The following is a 16,114-nucleotide window of genomic DNA, read 5'->3' as shown; positions in this document are numbered from 1 at the left end:
CTAGACAAATTCAGACTGGAAATAAAGCATACATTTTAAACTACGATGGTAATTAATCAAGACTGGATGTTTTTCTAAAAGATCTTTACTTCTTTTGGGGAAGTTCTATGGTCTCTGTTATATAGGAAGTCAGACAGGATGATCACAATGGTTCCTTCTGGCCTTGAAATATATGAAAATATGAGACTGAAGCACAGCCCCCTGCCATGTTCTACATTTACAAAATGAGCTTGATGTGCTATTTCATGTTACCAAATTACATTTATGTGTACATATAAAAACTAACTATTGGAGCATATTAGAAGCCCAGCTCACAAAGTCCAAAGGGTATGAAGAGACGCACGTAAGACAAATCTCAACTAAGCACTGTACCCTGCCCTCTGTCTGCACCGACTGCTTACACGTAGCTGGTGAATGATTTATAAACCTGAAGATAGCAAAGTACAAAGCTGCATGAATATCATAGTTAATCAAGAAGAATGCTTTCCAGACTGCACTTGATGTGTCTTAAAATGGTGCAAGTTGCTGTGTCCATTCTGCTGCTTACAGGTAAGCACTTGGTACTGTTATCCTGTCATGCTCTTATTTCAGACGAAGTAGTTAGCGAGGAGAAGTTGCACTGCAGGCATAGAAGTACTAAAGCAGAGGTGTTCTAAAAGACTGGAGGGTACAACAGAAAGAGCATGGGCTGGTGTTGAGCACAAGAGTAGGTAACAGGAACTCTGAGACAGAATCCTGACTGTGCTCCCTGTCTATGGCTTTAGGCAAATCATTTAGCCTCTCTCCGCTTTTCCATCTTTAAAACAGGGATAATACTGCTTACATAGCTAGAGGAGGTTTTCTGAGGATGAATGGGTGGTTTGTGAAATGCTAAATGCTTATTATTTTTTAAAATAATTCTGTAAACTTTATTCTTACCTTATCTGTTTTTACTAGTTATTGAGAAAACAAATAGCTCATATGCATACCTGGTCCAAATTGACATAAGTAGCTTGCGATTTTTGAAACAACTTAGGGCACCTAGTTTTCAGAGGGCTGATATTCACCACTTTCTGAATGTTAGACCCTTGAAAGGTATCTGAAACTGGGCACCCAAAGTCGCTAATCATTTTTTAAAATGTCAGAAGTTGAACTGTAGTTGCAGTGAAGTGTCACTATGGCTAAGATGATGCACCTTTCAGCTAAACTCAGGCTAGTACCATAAATATCATACAGGCTTTAAGACTGGTGTGTTCCACAGTCAGTAACCAGATATAACAGTAGAGATTTATGATAATCCCTTACATAAAGAGGTGTTCCCCTGCATGTGAATGTATTAACTGCCAACCCAAGTATTTTTGAAAGTCGTTGATCCAGGAGCCCCATGCAACCAACTGTATCTAATGACAATAAAGAAACTGTACCATTAGGACTTGTCCCAACTTAACCAAAATGTAACACTTAGGAAACATGAACTAATTAACCATCTCATGACTCATGAACTAAATAACCTTACACAGATTGTGAAAACAGAAGCAGATGTGACATCCCCCCAAAGTCACACAGGAATCTGTGTCAGAGCTGAGATTAGAACTCAGATTCTAATCAGAACTCAGGTCTGGGTTCAAGACCTGTGCTGAGACCAAATTTTCTTCTTGAAAGGCCTAGAGAGACATGCTGAACACCTGACAGAGGGGGAGCAATAATTTAAAACAATATTTGATTCTGTGGTGAAGGGGAAACCTGTTACAGAGTGAGACTATTTCTTAAGTCCTCCCACTGCTGTTTTGGCCAAGCTCCTTGTCCCTCCTACAAAGCCCCTTGTATGCATGGACTTACTGTAGCAGTGCTCCATAGGGAGGGGAATAGGAGGAATATTCTGCATGTCCCCCATCCCTACTGGATATGTTGGCAATGTTGCGCCTCTCTCTGCATGTGAGGTGTGGGGAGAGGAACCTAGAGTCCTTGCTTTCCAAGATTTGATAGGACCTCACCCATTCCACTAATCTGGTCTGCTCTGCACTTAGTACTCCTCTTAATCAAAGTTTACAACAGATGTTGGTTAAGTAGGGGGCCTTAGACCTTTCATGGGTGCTATTCCTTCTACCTGCACTACACTTACCTACACATTAAAGCCCACCACAAAACCTACTTTCAATTTAGCTCAAGATTATTGAGCAATAAAGCATTGTGATATTAATTTTTGAGAAATGCTGTTTCTCCCTCTCTCATTTTCCTTTCCATCTTTCACAACCCCCTTATTTGTGCTCTTTTCAGGCTTTCCTTACAACAAATTTTAGTAGGCTCTTACAGCCTCTTTTGATCACTGGTTATGTTCAGTTCAGCCATTCATTAGCTATGAAGGGTCTTTCAGTAAAAATCAAGGCAGTGGGGATTAAAACATGACCCACAGGGTCTGCTGATTAGAAACTTACACTTCACCACCCTTTCAAATGATTTCCAGCAGCACCAGTTCCCCCTCCCCCCCCACCCCCATTTTTGGGAAGTGTGTTATATAGTGATTGAAGCCTTGGGTCTAGGCTTGGTTCGACCACAGGAGTTATTGTGTGACCTGATGCTGGAAAAATCAAGAATAGGACAAAAGTAAATGAGGCTGTTACAGTTAGAACTATGGCAAACAAGTAGGGCCAAACATCTGAAATTTGAGTGCCTTTACCCATGTTTAGGCACCTAAGAAGAATGGCCAGTATTTCAGAGCTGCCAAGTATCCACAGCTCCAAGTGAATTATTTTGATTATTTTAGATTCTTCAATATTGATATAAGTGACTAGCATTTTGGCCTATGTTTATATTTTGTGAGATATATATTGCAAATGTTTACAAGTTACCAATTTTACAATAAGTCAGATCAAAACTTAGTTGTATATCTTGACACTTGATCAGTGATCTCAAATCACAACGTATAACATAGGGTGCGTAACATGCAACTCACAGGCAGTCTGTGGAATCCTAAAATGCATCCCCTAGTAACCCCCTTCCTGTACCTGAAAAGGGTCATGTCCAATCAGCAAGTTTTGATCTCCATGAAGTTTCACATGATCGCTCATAGTTAATGTATGAAGCTGAGACAAACTCTTACCAAAGCAGCAAATTCTATATTTCTCCAAAGGGCTCAGGATACTGCTCCAAGCCCTCAGAAACTCTCAGAGGAATTGACAATGACTACAGATAAGAATCGAATCCAGATTTCTCTTGACTCTGGAGAGCATTATCAAAGCCCATCTCATGTTTGTCATGAATGTATCTAGCACATAGTATGAAATTAATTATTCTGATTAGGACAACTGAAACGATTTCAAATCACAATGGGTTTGAAGCTGCAAAATTCTGGTCCACGTTCTTGAATCTTCAGTACATTTTGTGTGTGTGGCAATATTTGAAGCTGAGATTCTGATATGGTTTTGTCTCATTTCTAACTTTAGGGAACATCCCTAAACATTCAGTTTACCTTTTCAAAGTACTCAACACGTCAGCATCAGCAACGTTAACAGGACCAAAGGGTCAGAGGTTGAGAGTTCAGCTGTTGTAATCCAGGCAGTGCTAGCTTGAATATCTGATATCACAGACAAGTCTGCTTTTTGAATCTGACATTCTGACCAGGCACATTCAAAGCTAATGGTTAAAAGAAATATTACACAAAAAGAGAAGGATTGGCTCCACACCAACTGCTGTACATAACTACTTATGGGTTTTGTAATAATGGCAGACATACAAAAACAAGAGAAAAATCAGAAAATAAGGGAAGAAAAAGTAGCTTTATTTGCTAACGTGCATGGAAACCAATTACTGAAACATTGGTACTCATTGCCACATTGTTTTAAAGATTAAAACATATGGGGTAAATATCAATGGTCAAAATAAATCCTTCACTTCAATGGAGTTCCACAAGGGATAGATATAGTCCCAATTGTCAAAGCTTTCCCATTAGTAGTGAAATACTAGTGCTGACTTAAGATCTGGGGAGCTGCATCCTGTCTAGTCAAGATTTTCAAGAGTGGGTAATGTTTGGATCCCAGGTCTATAATTAGACATAGATATAGATGGTGATTTTTCCATGAGTGTTAAGCACACAGCAGCTCCTATTGCTCAGCACTTCAGAAAAACCACACCATCTATATAGGTGTGTAACAAGGCTCAGGAGTTGAACTTTAAGCACCTATTCTTAAGTCTTTCCTTATATTACTGTAGTTGTACTGGGATCCGGTAGCCTGGAGATCCACAAGCTGAACAAAAGGAACTCTCCTTGTGCACTCCTGGGATTTGTGCTTAACTGGCAGTCATTATCTGAAATCTATTCTTGTGCATCAGATTTAAAGTCCCACTCATGACTTGTGTTAAGGGTTTAAACACAAGTTAAACTAAGAGCTACACTCAAGTTAATTTTACCCTCTTTGCATATTTGACCTGCCTCACTGTATCAGTTGATTCCATCCTAGTATTTGAATCCAATTAATTTTCCTTTCTACAGCCAAGTTTTTGACTTTCCAGGCTGGATTGAGTACACATTCACTAATTGAACAGAGATGACAAGAGTCAATCAGATTCTCTTGTGACAGACTGTACTGTTGTGTTTACCACTTTTACAAAGTTATGATACATTTTGTACAAAGCATGCCTTGTGAGGTATCATTTGAAAACACATCATTCATGATCGATATTGTCCTGGTAAAATATGCGTGACAACATTGTATGTAACAGTATACGATTCTACTTTATGATGTTACTAAGGCATATTCCAAATCTGGGGAAGCAGCCCAAACCAATTCCTCAGAGACAAAAGGAAAAGTGATGCCTTAGCAAGGTGTCAACAGAATCAAATGGATTATCACCTAGGTAAGCAGCCATTGTTTGGCAGGAAGAATGGTATTAACCAGACATTTATATCTTGGCAAAGGAACAGCTGGGGGTTCCTGTGTGAACAGATTGGCTATCCCTGAACCCCAGCTGGAGATGATTCTCAAAGTGGAGGAAAAGAAATAAAAATGAGGAACAGAGGACACAAATCCTCTCTCTCCCCTCATCTCTACTCATGGCATCAACAACATTTGAGAGACAAAAGGAGCATCACTGAACTGGGGGAGGGATCCTGGCTGAAAGATCCAGCGAGACTGCTGTAAATATGTGGTGAAAGAAACCTTTTAGCTTTAAATTCACTTAGCTTGTTAAGTTAGATATTAGTTTGTGTTCTACCTTTTATTTCTTTGTAACCAATTCTGATTTTTATGGCTCATTACTTGTAATCACTTAAAATCCATCTTTCTATTGTTAGATAAACTTGGTTTATCTAAACCTTCGTGTGTTTGGAGTGAAGTCTTTGGGAACCTCCTCTTGAGATAACAGGATTTGTGCATATCATTTTCTATTAATGGACTTTCTATGAGCTTGTGTTGTCCAGAAGGAAAGAGCTGTACAAGGACTTATATTTCTGGAGACAAGTCTGAGACTGGGAATTTGTTGGTATCACTTTGCAATACAATTCAGGAGTGGCTGGCTAGAAGCACTCAAGTAACTCAGCTGGGAGTAATTTCCATGCTAGAGGCTGTGTGTGACAAAGGCCAGGAGTGGCAGCTCTCACAGCGAAGCAGTGTAAAAGGCACCCCATGTTGGAGAACTGAGGGGACACAGCTCTTCGGCAGTCCAGATTGTACCCTGGGGAATGTCACATTTCTTCACGGTCAAATTTAATCTTGTGCCAGCTTTCACTAATCCACAATGAGATGCTCTGAAGACACTGGGACAATAGTGATAACTACTGTTTATATCTCCAGGGAAGACCAAACTCTCTGCCTCAGACAGTGATTATAAAAACTAAGCCACCAAGCATGACTTGGTGACTTTAAAAAGATTCATTTTAGGTGTAAGAATATTTACTGAAGTCTTCCAAAAATGTGAGCGATATATTCAGGGAATCAAACACTCCACCTGGTAACTAACAGCTGCTGTAATCCTCACAGCAGCTCACTCCTCAAAGATGTTCCTTTTATCTTCCCTTTTGGCCATGACTCTATATTATTCTTACATAATATTTTCATCCAGAGGGAAAAAAGAAACAGTAACAGAGTAAAAACTTACATATCTAACATTGTTTGACCTTCTTACCACTGATTTATCTTTGTTTCACTGGAACTTTCAATATTCAGTGTCCCTAAGGATACTATTATGCATTGTGAGCAATTTCATTGACTCGTATCCATCACACTTGCTCTGGCTAACTATGTTCAGTCTTGCAGCTGGATGCTCCGACATTCTGCTCTTCTAATTTTGGTGCAAGGGTGCTGCTAGATGCAGAACTGCATACAGAAGAAAGTTCTTAGGTAAGACTTGCATCTATAAAATACTTATTTGAAGATCTTAAATTCTTTTATAAACATTAAATCAAGCTGTTCAAAAAGAAGAGAGGAATTACACCCATTTTACAGAAGCACAAATTGAGGCATAGGTTAGGGAACATGTCTTAAGGGGTGTTAGGAGGCAGAATGGGTATGGAAACCAGATCTTCTGACTCCCAGTTCTGTGTCTGAGCCAAAAGACCATCTTTTCTCTTTGCTCTAACAGCACTGTGTGCAGTTGCCTGTTTACAAACAGTCAAAAAATTCCTTTTGTGTATATAATTTCTCAGTGAAGTGCCCCATTCATTCTTGCACAGGTTAATTCTGCATGAGGAAATAAGAATACATTTCTCATGGAATGGCATTTCCCATTGGCCAAGGGTGCAGTCTAGGAAGAATAGGTATTCATTAAAAAATTAAGCTTACACCTTTAAAACATAGCACTTGCCACCAGCGGAGCCAAGCTAGAACCTCGCTGCCCCACAAAGTAGCTACTAGTGCTCATTCTTTGAAGAAAAAAATTACAGCTACTCTGTTTATGCTTTTTATTGTAACTCACCAAGCAGTCACAAGGCCCAAGTACTCTTCGGCAACAAAACTTAAGCAACATCGGTGATCCCAACTAACTATATTTTTTCAATGAAAAAGGTTAAGTCTTATGCTAGCGGCAATGGACATTATGGTGTTTATTTTTGACCAAAGTTCAAGCGTCTCACCACAGAATAGTAATGATGTTTGCAAAATATGTTCAATATAAAAAAAAATGAAAATATATGCCTCGGTAGAAGCTCATAGTAAGCTGACTAAGAAATATTACACTCTTGGTAAAATAGCCTTGTTTGAATTTCTTGAACTCTGGAACAGCCAAGTGTTACTTGCAGGCACAGAGGCAGAACATATTTCTCTGCGGAATTTTTCTTGCTTTCAGAAACCCAGGAATAATTAGCTATTTTGTAGTCACCTAAGAAACAGCATTTTATGCTTAAAACGAAGACAATTTGCCATGGAATATGCATTAGTTCATCTGCACAGTTAGTTCAACTGAAGAGTAATTTTATTTGAAGATGACTGAATTTCTGCTTCCTGTTTCTAGTGTTTGAGCAAGCAAAGCATAAGAAGCATATCAAACGTTGGCGAGAAGACCTGTTAGGATATCTAGTCCATTTTTCTGGCAAAGCAAAATTGTTTGCTCTAGTATTATTATTATTTTACATGTATATTCTAATAGCTGAAGATCACAGCCAGATTGGGCCCCATTTTCCTAGCCTCTGTATGAACAATGACATTTTCTCTTCAATTTTCCAATCTAGTTTTCAAGTACTTTTTGGCTCTGAAAAGCAGCAGCATTGTAAATATAAGCAGCAGTTTTACTCCACAAATCTGTTCCCTGTACAAGGTCTTGATAGTGACAAATGAAGGTTTTCACTCTGGTTAACCCAGCAGAACTGACACTGCTGAGAAGGAGTGAGCTGGATTCTATCCATTATTGTGCATAATCAACATATGGGTTTACTAAGTTCAAATCAGTCTCCCTGTACAAACTCAGTGGAAGCCATGGGGGTGGATAGATGTCAGTGATTCCATAGTTTGGCCTGCAGAACTCCTATTACTGGATGCAATGTGCAAAGAGTACAGAACTCTGCTTGAATCTACAGTCTTGTGTACACGCAGAAGTTGCACCAGTTTAATATAAGGTGTTATTTTAAACCCCTTTAGCTAAAATGGGGGCAATCCTGTGTATGGACACACTTATTTCAGTTTGAGTGATTTTTTTTTATTTCAGTTTTTAAACCAAGAGTGTTCAGACAAGTTTGCAGCAGTTTAAGTACAGTGGTTTAAAATAACACATTCAGTTAAACTGCAACTTTTTTGTATACACAGGCCATAAGATCTGAAGTTAAGCTGGCAGAGGGAAAGGGAAAACCTAAGGGTATGTCTACACGACAGCAACACAGCTACAACCCTGCAGCTATACCACTGTAGTATAGACACGTCCCACATCGACGGAAAGGGTTTTCCCATCTATGTAGTTAATACATCTCTTCAATAGGTGGGAGCTAGTTCAGTGGAAGAATTCTTTCATGGACCTCTCTGCATCTACAGTGGGGGTTAGTGTCAGAAACTGATGGGGATGGTCAGAGCCGTGGCAGCTGGATCTATGGTTGGAACCAGGGTTTAGAGCCGGAATCAGAAGTACAGAGTGGGGCTGGAAGAAGACCAGAGTAAGAGAAAGGGTGTAGCAGGCTAAAGCATGTGGAGTCTGTTACTACTATCAGGCAGGGGAGAGTTTGAAGCCTTGAAGTGACACTGAGCAGACTGAGCTGCTCCTTCTCCTGTGAGGCTTATATACCTGCCCTGAGAGACACTAGACTGGCACCTGGCTTGTGGATTGGTTGGAGCCTACCACAAGAATGACTCACCAACACATGGGATTTAAGCAGGTTCTAGTTCACAGATGACTCCATCACCTTACAGTTAGGATGACCTAACTCCATTGCACAGGGTAAAAATTTTTTCACAGCCCTGAGCAAAAGGTAGCTTGAGCTAATTTTTAGGTGTAGACCAGACCTAAGGTGGAAATAGTGAGACAAATTGAGAACCCCTCTTGTTGAGAGGCATTCTCATTTCACAGAGAAGATGGCCTGCAACAAGGAGGGACTGAAAAGTCTCCCCAGAACAAGCTGAGAGCAAGACCAGAAACACAACACCTCTCCGTCTATGAACTAGGCCCATTCACCAAGTAGCTTCCATGGAACCATCGATGGAGATCAGGGCCAACCCCTGTGACTGACCCCTGCCCATCCTAGATGGCAAGAGTAGAGAACACATGTATTTGCTATAGTACTAATAATTAGAGTAATAAGAGAAAGGATAGTAGAAGACACATGAAAAGGCAGAAGAGGGAAGGAGGGGCATGGAGGGAGAAGAAGAGTAGAGAAGAGGGAGAAGAGTCTGGTCTTGCAACTTGGACATGTTGTGACACTGTAATTTATTAGCTAGCCTGTGAAATGTGTGGTATTTGGAAACAAACAAACTTTAAATCATTTCTGTTTTTGTACTATTCATTGTCTATTTTTTTATGAAAATCAACACAAAAATAACACACACACACCCCGAAAAGAAAAGGGATAGTAAAGTCTAGATTACTTTTTGCTAGCTATGTTTTATGTTTTGTATTTCTCTCAGAATTGATAATGATCAGTTTAAGCAATTCCCCTTTCTGATTTTCCCTGGTGGACTGTTTGTGTTACCCGCACAATAAAGTGGAGTGATTCATTTTTAAATAACTTCTCCTATTTGGATTTCAATGAAAACTTGCAGAAACCCTTCTACAGGATGTAAGTTTGTAAAATCTTGTTTTTACAAAATCTTAAACTTGTGGCCTAATTTGGATTCAAATATTCCTTTTGAACGAGCTCTAATACTTTGGTTTAGGTTTAACATCGTTCTGTGAAGGAATGACACATGATTACAAATCTCTGTGAAGTGTAAGTTCTAAAATAACTGACAAACATTATGACATTGCTACACTTCCATTTCAGGTGTATTGGGAGCGCCGTTTGTGTCTGAAGAAGAAGCAAATGAGTTTATGCAACTTAAAAGACAAACACGATATTCTCAGAATTATTGGGATCCAAGCAGTAGCCAGAATGCATGGGGTTACACTCTGGCTGAACAGGTATTTGTTTGATAACTTCACACTATGTAAGAGACTGGAAATATATATATGTTGCCATCTGATTGCCTGTTTGCAGATATGGTACTGGCTTTTAAAGGGACACCAAAATTCCATTGTTAGTGAACTCATTCCTGGAAAAGTACTAGGATGAATAGTTCATGGTTACAATCTCTTATACTATAGTCAATAGCTTCCTTATTCATGCTGCTAAGAATTGTAAAGTTGCTAGATAATGATCTGGCCAGTATAATCTTGCACAATTACCCTTGCAATAAAGGGTTTGTAAAGTGAAACTTCCCACCACCACCGCCACCTCGCTACACACTAATCTTGTTCTGGTAAACTTTGCGGGATTCATAGCCTTGGAAACAAATGGCTTCTAGCCACAGCTATGGCACAGACAATGCTACTGCAAGCTTACATTCACCATCCACACCTTCCTTTCGATCCAGCTTCCAATCTCTGTTGACAATTCTCCTGTATTCCATCACCCAGGCTTGTAATACAGCTGATCTTCAAACTTTCTTTCCTTCTGCTCTGGGAGCCAAGCTGTTATCAAATCTCATCAGCTCTGAGCCAACATCGCTAAAATCTATGACTTTTCTCTCCATCCTGACTTCTAGGTGATCACCCAGGCCTTACTCGTCTCATGCCTCGAGTACTGACCGCAATCTCCCCTTTCCCCCCGCCCTCCCAGGGGACTGTATATACAGGGGCCCTACAGGGGACTCTTATTTATGGTAGGGTGGAGGCAAAACTTAATTTAGTATGAAACTAGGAAGTTCGCTTCAGGATTGCATGTGATTTATTGTGTGTGAACTTGAAACAGCAAGCTATGCTACATTTATATAACCAGATCCACTTCTGGTTACACAGCTTTCCCGTGGCTGTGGCTCATTACACTTTTAATGCATGATTTAAAATGTTCAGAATTAGGATCCGAGTCCTCCTATATAATTATCTGAGCAACTTATGCCATGCTACAAAAGCTATTTGAACATGACTCGCATCTCAGGTTAGGTATAGTTCTACCAAAAGACCTGTAGTCTATTGAGGTTGTATCAAATCCAGTAACACCAGCCGTTTTGTTCTACTTCAGGTTAGTGAATTATGGACGGCTTTGAGAACCACAACACAATACTACATGGACTGGGGATCTTTTGCCTTTGATCCTGCCACTGCCCAGTGAGTTTTGTCTAAAGATAGTACCTACCTTAACAAAAGGATGCGTATAAATAATTGATGGAGGAGATAATAGCACTCACAAAAGGATCCTAATGGTATAATATTATACTGTGCTGAGTTTCCCTGTGTTTTAATTGCAAGAGATGTGATTAGAAAATAACTTTTTTTGAAAATTGGAGTGAAAGGGGCTTTACTAATTTTACTGGCTGTTTTGAATTTAAATATGATGAATCAATGCTGCTGGGTAGTTATAATGATATTGTTAGTCTAATAGAGTTTTAAAATGCATAGAGCTTTTTCTATTGGCTTTGTTTACATTTTGAGAAATAAAATAAACAAAGCACACAGAAGTGACCTTTGACTTTGGATCCGACACACACCATTCAGACAATACTGATAGAAAGCAGCCCATTGTAGAAAATGAAAGGAGGGAAGAAGGAACAGTTTTTTCCTGTGTAAATTTCAGTAGTGCAATTTCATACTCACAGCCATGTTAGTCTGTATCCGCAAAAAGAAAAAGGAGGACTTGTGGCACTTTAGAGACTAACAAATTTATTTGAGCATAAGCTTTCGTGAGCTACAGCTCACTTCATCGGGTGCAAGTAGTGCAGTTGTATTCAGTGTAGAATAAAAACATGATTGATTGAAATGGAGAAAAAGATAGACATGGAAGTATTTACAGATTGGTAATTTCATGCAATAAGTCCAGTGTCTCAAATTGTCATGTGAAAATTTTGAGGAGAATGTTAAGATGAACACTTCAGTTTTTTAGTGATTACAGTAAATGTAAGGAACAGTCTCTAAACAACAATGACATTTGACATGTATAGTACTACAAGAATAATAAATGCTTTGCCTGTACAGATTGCTTTTCAAGGATAGATGTCACAGACCTTTACAAAGGAGGTAGTATTAATCCCATTTAGGAAAGTGGAGGCACTGAGAAGTGAAGTGATTTGCTCAAGGTCACTGATACAGGAGGGAATATAATCCATGTCTCCAATTTAGTCATATGGCCTATCTTCTAGACTTTTTAATATAAAAGACTACATGGGCAGATGTGTTATAGTGGTGGGAAATCAAAAATGGAGAGTGGGTGGGAATTCAATTGCTCTATTTCCAGTTCTGCCACTATTTTGATGTATCTTCATATGTGTTTGTAACATGCCTAGCACAACTGGACCCCAAGCCCTGAATAGGGACAAGCGCTACAAGAAACAAAAACACTTTGATTTTTAATAAAAAGCTTAAACCCTCCAATATCAGGGCTCAAATCACTAGGAAGAAATCTACTCTGGGGCCAGGCTAATCATAACTAGAGCTGGCTGAAAAATGGAAATTCCTTCCTTTTTTACCATTTATTTATTTAGGAACAAAAAGTCAAAAAACATTTCACAAGAAGGGATTTCCAGAAAGGTCTGTTTAGGGAGAAACAAAACAGAATTTTTGAAGCTTCCCAGCTGCCTGGCAGAAAGGCTCTTGTCAATTTCACTTCCTTCCTGCAGGCAGAAAGAAAAATTGACCAGAGTCTTCCAGAGGGACAAGTGGGGCAGAGTCATTTCAATTTTCCTGATTTGGAAGAAAAATCTGTTTTCCCCTGGAAAACTGAATGTGTGAAAAGGGCCTTTTCTGCTGGCAAACCATTCAGATGGAAAGTTCCTGACTAGTTCCAATCATAAGTGGGGCCCTACCAAATTCAGGGTCCATTTTGGTCATATTCACTGTCACAGGATTTTAAAATTCATAAATTTCATGATTTCAGCTACTTAAATCTGAAATTTCAGGGTGTTATAATTGTAGGAGTCCTGACCCCAAAAAGAAGTGTGTGTGTGTGTGTGTGTGTGTGTGTGTGTGTGCGCGCGTGGGGGGGGGGGTTGCAACATTATTGTAGGTGGGGGTTGCGGTACTACTACCCTTACTTTTGCTCTGCTGCTGGCGGTGGTGCTGCCTTCACAGCTGGGCAACGGTGGCTCCTGACTGGGAGTCAAGCTCTGAAGGCAGAGCTGTCACCAGCAGCAGCACAGAGGAAAGGATGGCACGGTATGGTCTTGCCACCCTTAGTTCTGCGCTGCTGCCTGCAGAGCTGGGCCCTCAGTCAGCAGCTGCCACTCTCAGGCTGCCCAGCTCTGAAGGCAGCAGCGCAGAAGTAAGGGTGGCATGGTATGGTATTGCCCCCCCTTAAACTGCGCAGCTGGTGGCAGGGCTCTGCCTTCAGAACTGGGAGCTCAGCGAACAGACACCGCTCTGTGGCCACCCAGCTCTGAAGGCAGCGCAGAAGTAAGGGTGGCAATACCATGATGCCTCATAAAATAACTTTGTGATGCCCCTGCAACTCCCTATTGGGTCAGGACCCCCAGTTTGAGAAACACTGGTCTGCCCTGTGAAATCGGTATAGTACAGAGTAAAAGCACACAAAAAAACCCAGATTTCATAGGGGAAAGACCAGATTTCAGGGTCCGTGACCAGTTTTTCATGGCCATGAATTTGGTAGGGCCCTAATCATACGTGTCTACTACTTGCACATGCCTTTGAAGCTTATGATACTGGCTGATGGTCAGCAAGTTACAGGACTAGGTATGCCACATGAGTCCAGTGGCATGGCAATTCCTATGAACCTCAAAAGACCCACTCTATACGAACAGACCAATACACTGATGATTCTATGTTATGCGCAGGCAGAACCCATATTTTAGATTGTAAACTCTTTTAAGCATGTTCTCACTGAACTCTTTCTAATGACTTCAATGGATGTTAGTTTTAAATTGTGATCTCTGTAGGGCAGGAATTTACCTTCATCTCTGTTTAACTGCCCAGTACACTGCAAATGCTACACAAATTAACCTCTCATGCTTTTAGGCATGCACATGAGAGAACAGATATTGAAATTGTGAAACTCGAGAATATCAATGTGTTCCCCACAGTTCCATCTTAAATAAAAGACAGCTTTGAATTAATTCAGCAGAGCCTTCCTAATATCACTTATTTCTTCTTTTTTAGGGACCACATTAGGTCTTACATGGATATGCTACAGGAATCTGGGGCTCACCTCCAGCAGCAGATAAGAAAACACAACTAAACCTAAGAAGTTTCACGTATCTGCCAATGTACTGTATGGGAGGATCTTTATCGAGGAGTTGCACTTTTAGCTATTTGCCACAACCACATTTACTTTGTCCTGTACCTTATTAAGACATCTAAAGCTGAAACACACACAGTAGCCCCACAAAGTCAATAGTTTGTATTCATCAAGTAAAAAATGTAATGTTAAATCATGCTAAATTGAACATAAACGGTGAAGATGACAAGGCACCCATAGTGTTTTAGTAGGACAGGTTAAAAATTGTTTTTTCTTTTTTGACTAAATGGACTCCCCCTCTTCCCACTCCTACAAAATCGTCCATTTAAATAAATGTTGTCATTCTGGCAACTGAAAACTGGTTTTTCACTTCTTTAACTAAAGACTTTGGCATTTTAGTTACTGAAAATTGAAATTTTGGGGTTCCGTTTTTTTTGCTAAACCCAAATTTCAAAGGAAATTTTTAAAAAGAAATACTCCCTCCCTCCCCCTTTGGGTGTGTGTTTGAGGATAGTGAAAATCATGTCAGCTCTAGTTTTCACCATAGGAAGCAAGAACGTTTAATATTGTGGCCAATACGTTAGGTGATTTAGAATACAGCTTCCACTTCACTACCTCCAAAACTCTGCTTTCAGCATTGAAAGTATCGGTCTTGAGCTCTAAAGTGCAAAATGGTTGAAGTCCAGATAACCTGAGCGAGCTGCTCTCTACTTACAGGACATCAATTGTCATCAGTGAAGACACTTATTTGCAGCACCCTGTTTAACATGGATGTGACTAGTGACGGCATTTTCCATCACAGGTCTCAAATTCTCTCTTCAGTCCATCAGCCAAAACTACTTGACCATCAGGACATGTATTGTCTCAGGCTTTTTGGCCTCTCGAAGAATAGCATAGGTGAAGGAGGGTGGTTTTACTCTGATGATTTAGTTTTCCTCCTTGGATTAATAAAGCAGATCATATGTATTGGGGATTTTCTTATAGGTACAAGTACCCAGAGCTACAGTGAAGTGACTGCAAACTCTAAAGGAAATATTAAATCTTTTGAAGCTGAAAGACTGTTTTAACATTTCTGTGTTTTCTATTGCATTACTGTCTGAGTAATTTTTTTTAATGTAAAATAATTATAAACTGCAACTGGTTTCCCACTGGAAGTTCTTGATCTTCTCAGTTGGACAGATTTTATTAGACTGGGACTGAAAACACACATCTGATTCTTTTATCACTTACAATACCATGACTTCATTCATACTATTAATCATCAGTATAACATTTCATTCATTCTAAAGAAAAGGCCAAGAAATAAACACTAGTAGAGAAAAACCAAAGAACGATTACATTCATTAGTCTCTCATAGGTGATCTGGTTATTGTATGCTTTCTCTCTTGCCTCCTCCTCTTGGCCACCGATCTAGGCAGTAGCCCCTAGAACTGTTGACTTGATGGGCCAGTAGAGGTAACTATTTCAGCCCACTACCATCCATTCTTTCTTCAGTAACAAAGGTAGCCATTAAAACAACAACTGAAGTTCGCATTTAAGGCTTGGATAGTCACCTAGGATTGGAAGGTGTTATACGGCCACAACTATGAGGATATGTTGAAAAAAAAAAAGTCTCTCCCAAGCCATGCTAAGGCAGACATGCATAAATTCAATTTAATCACAAATGGAATTGATAGCTGAATGTGACTTTTTGCTTCTACCTGGTCATGAACTACATATAGCAGGGTTCATTTTGATGCATTTATTTTACATATACCATTTAGTGTCCCTATCTTGATCCAAAATGTCTGTGACAAGATACTCATCTAAAGAATATATCTCATGCTATTAACTGCAATGACAGTG

General features: G+C 39.8%; 1 protein-coding gene across 1 annotated transcript; it reads left to right on the top strand.

Moving 5' to 3' along the window:
• Positions 1–395: 395 nt before the first annotated feature.
• Positions 396–14,296, top strand: C1H3orf85 (chromosome 1 C3orf85 homolog). Its single transcript, XM_074947118.1, has 4 exons — positions 396–549; positions 9,872–10,008; positions 11,108–11,193; positions 14,191–14,296. The coding sequence occupies exons 1-4, from the start codon at positions 480–482 to the stop codon at positions 14,267–14,269; spliced, it is 372 nt and encodes a 123-aa protein (XP_074803219.1). The 5' UTR covers positions 396–479; the 3' UTR covers positions 14,270–14,296.
• The last annotated feature ends 1,818 nt before the right edge of the window (positions 14,297–16,114 follow it).

This window comes from Natator depressus, chromosome 1 (genome assembly GCF_965152275.1).
Source record: "Natator depressus isolate rNatDep1 chromosome 1, rNatDep2.hap1, whole genome shotgun sequence".
In the NCBI taxonomy this organism is placed as follows: domain Eukaryota; kingdom Metazoa; phylum Chordata; order Testudines; family Cheloniidae; genus Natator; species Natator depressus.
This window is presented reverse-complemented; position numbering and strand designations above follow the sequence as displayed.

Bases quoted from the DNA above. Each gene is read 5' to 3' on its own strand.
- C1H3orf85 (XM_074947118.1), top strand. From the start codon at position 480: ATGCTTTCCAGACTGCACTTGATGTGTCTTAAAATGGTGCAAGTTGCT. The intron at 10,009-11,107 runs GTATTTGTTTGA...GTTCTACTTCAG, and splicing joins GTTACACTCTGGCTGAACAG to GTTAGTGAATTATGGACGGC. The intron at 11,194-14,190 runs GTGAGTTTTGTC...CTTCTTTTTTAG, and splicing joins TTTGATCCTGCCACTGCCCA to GGACCACATTAGGTCTTACA.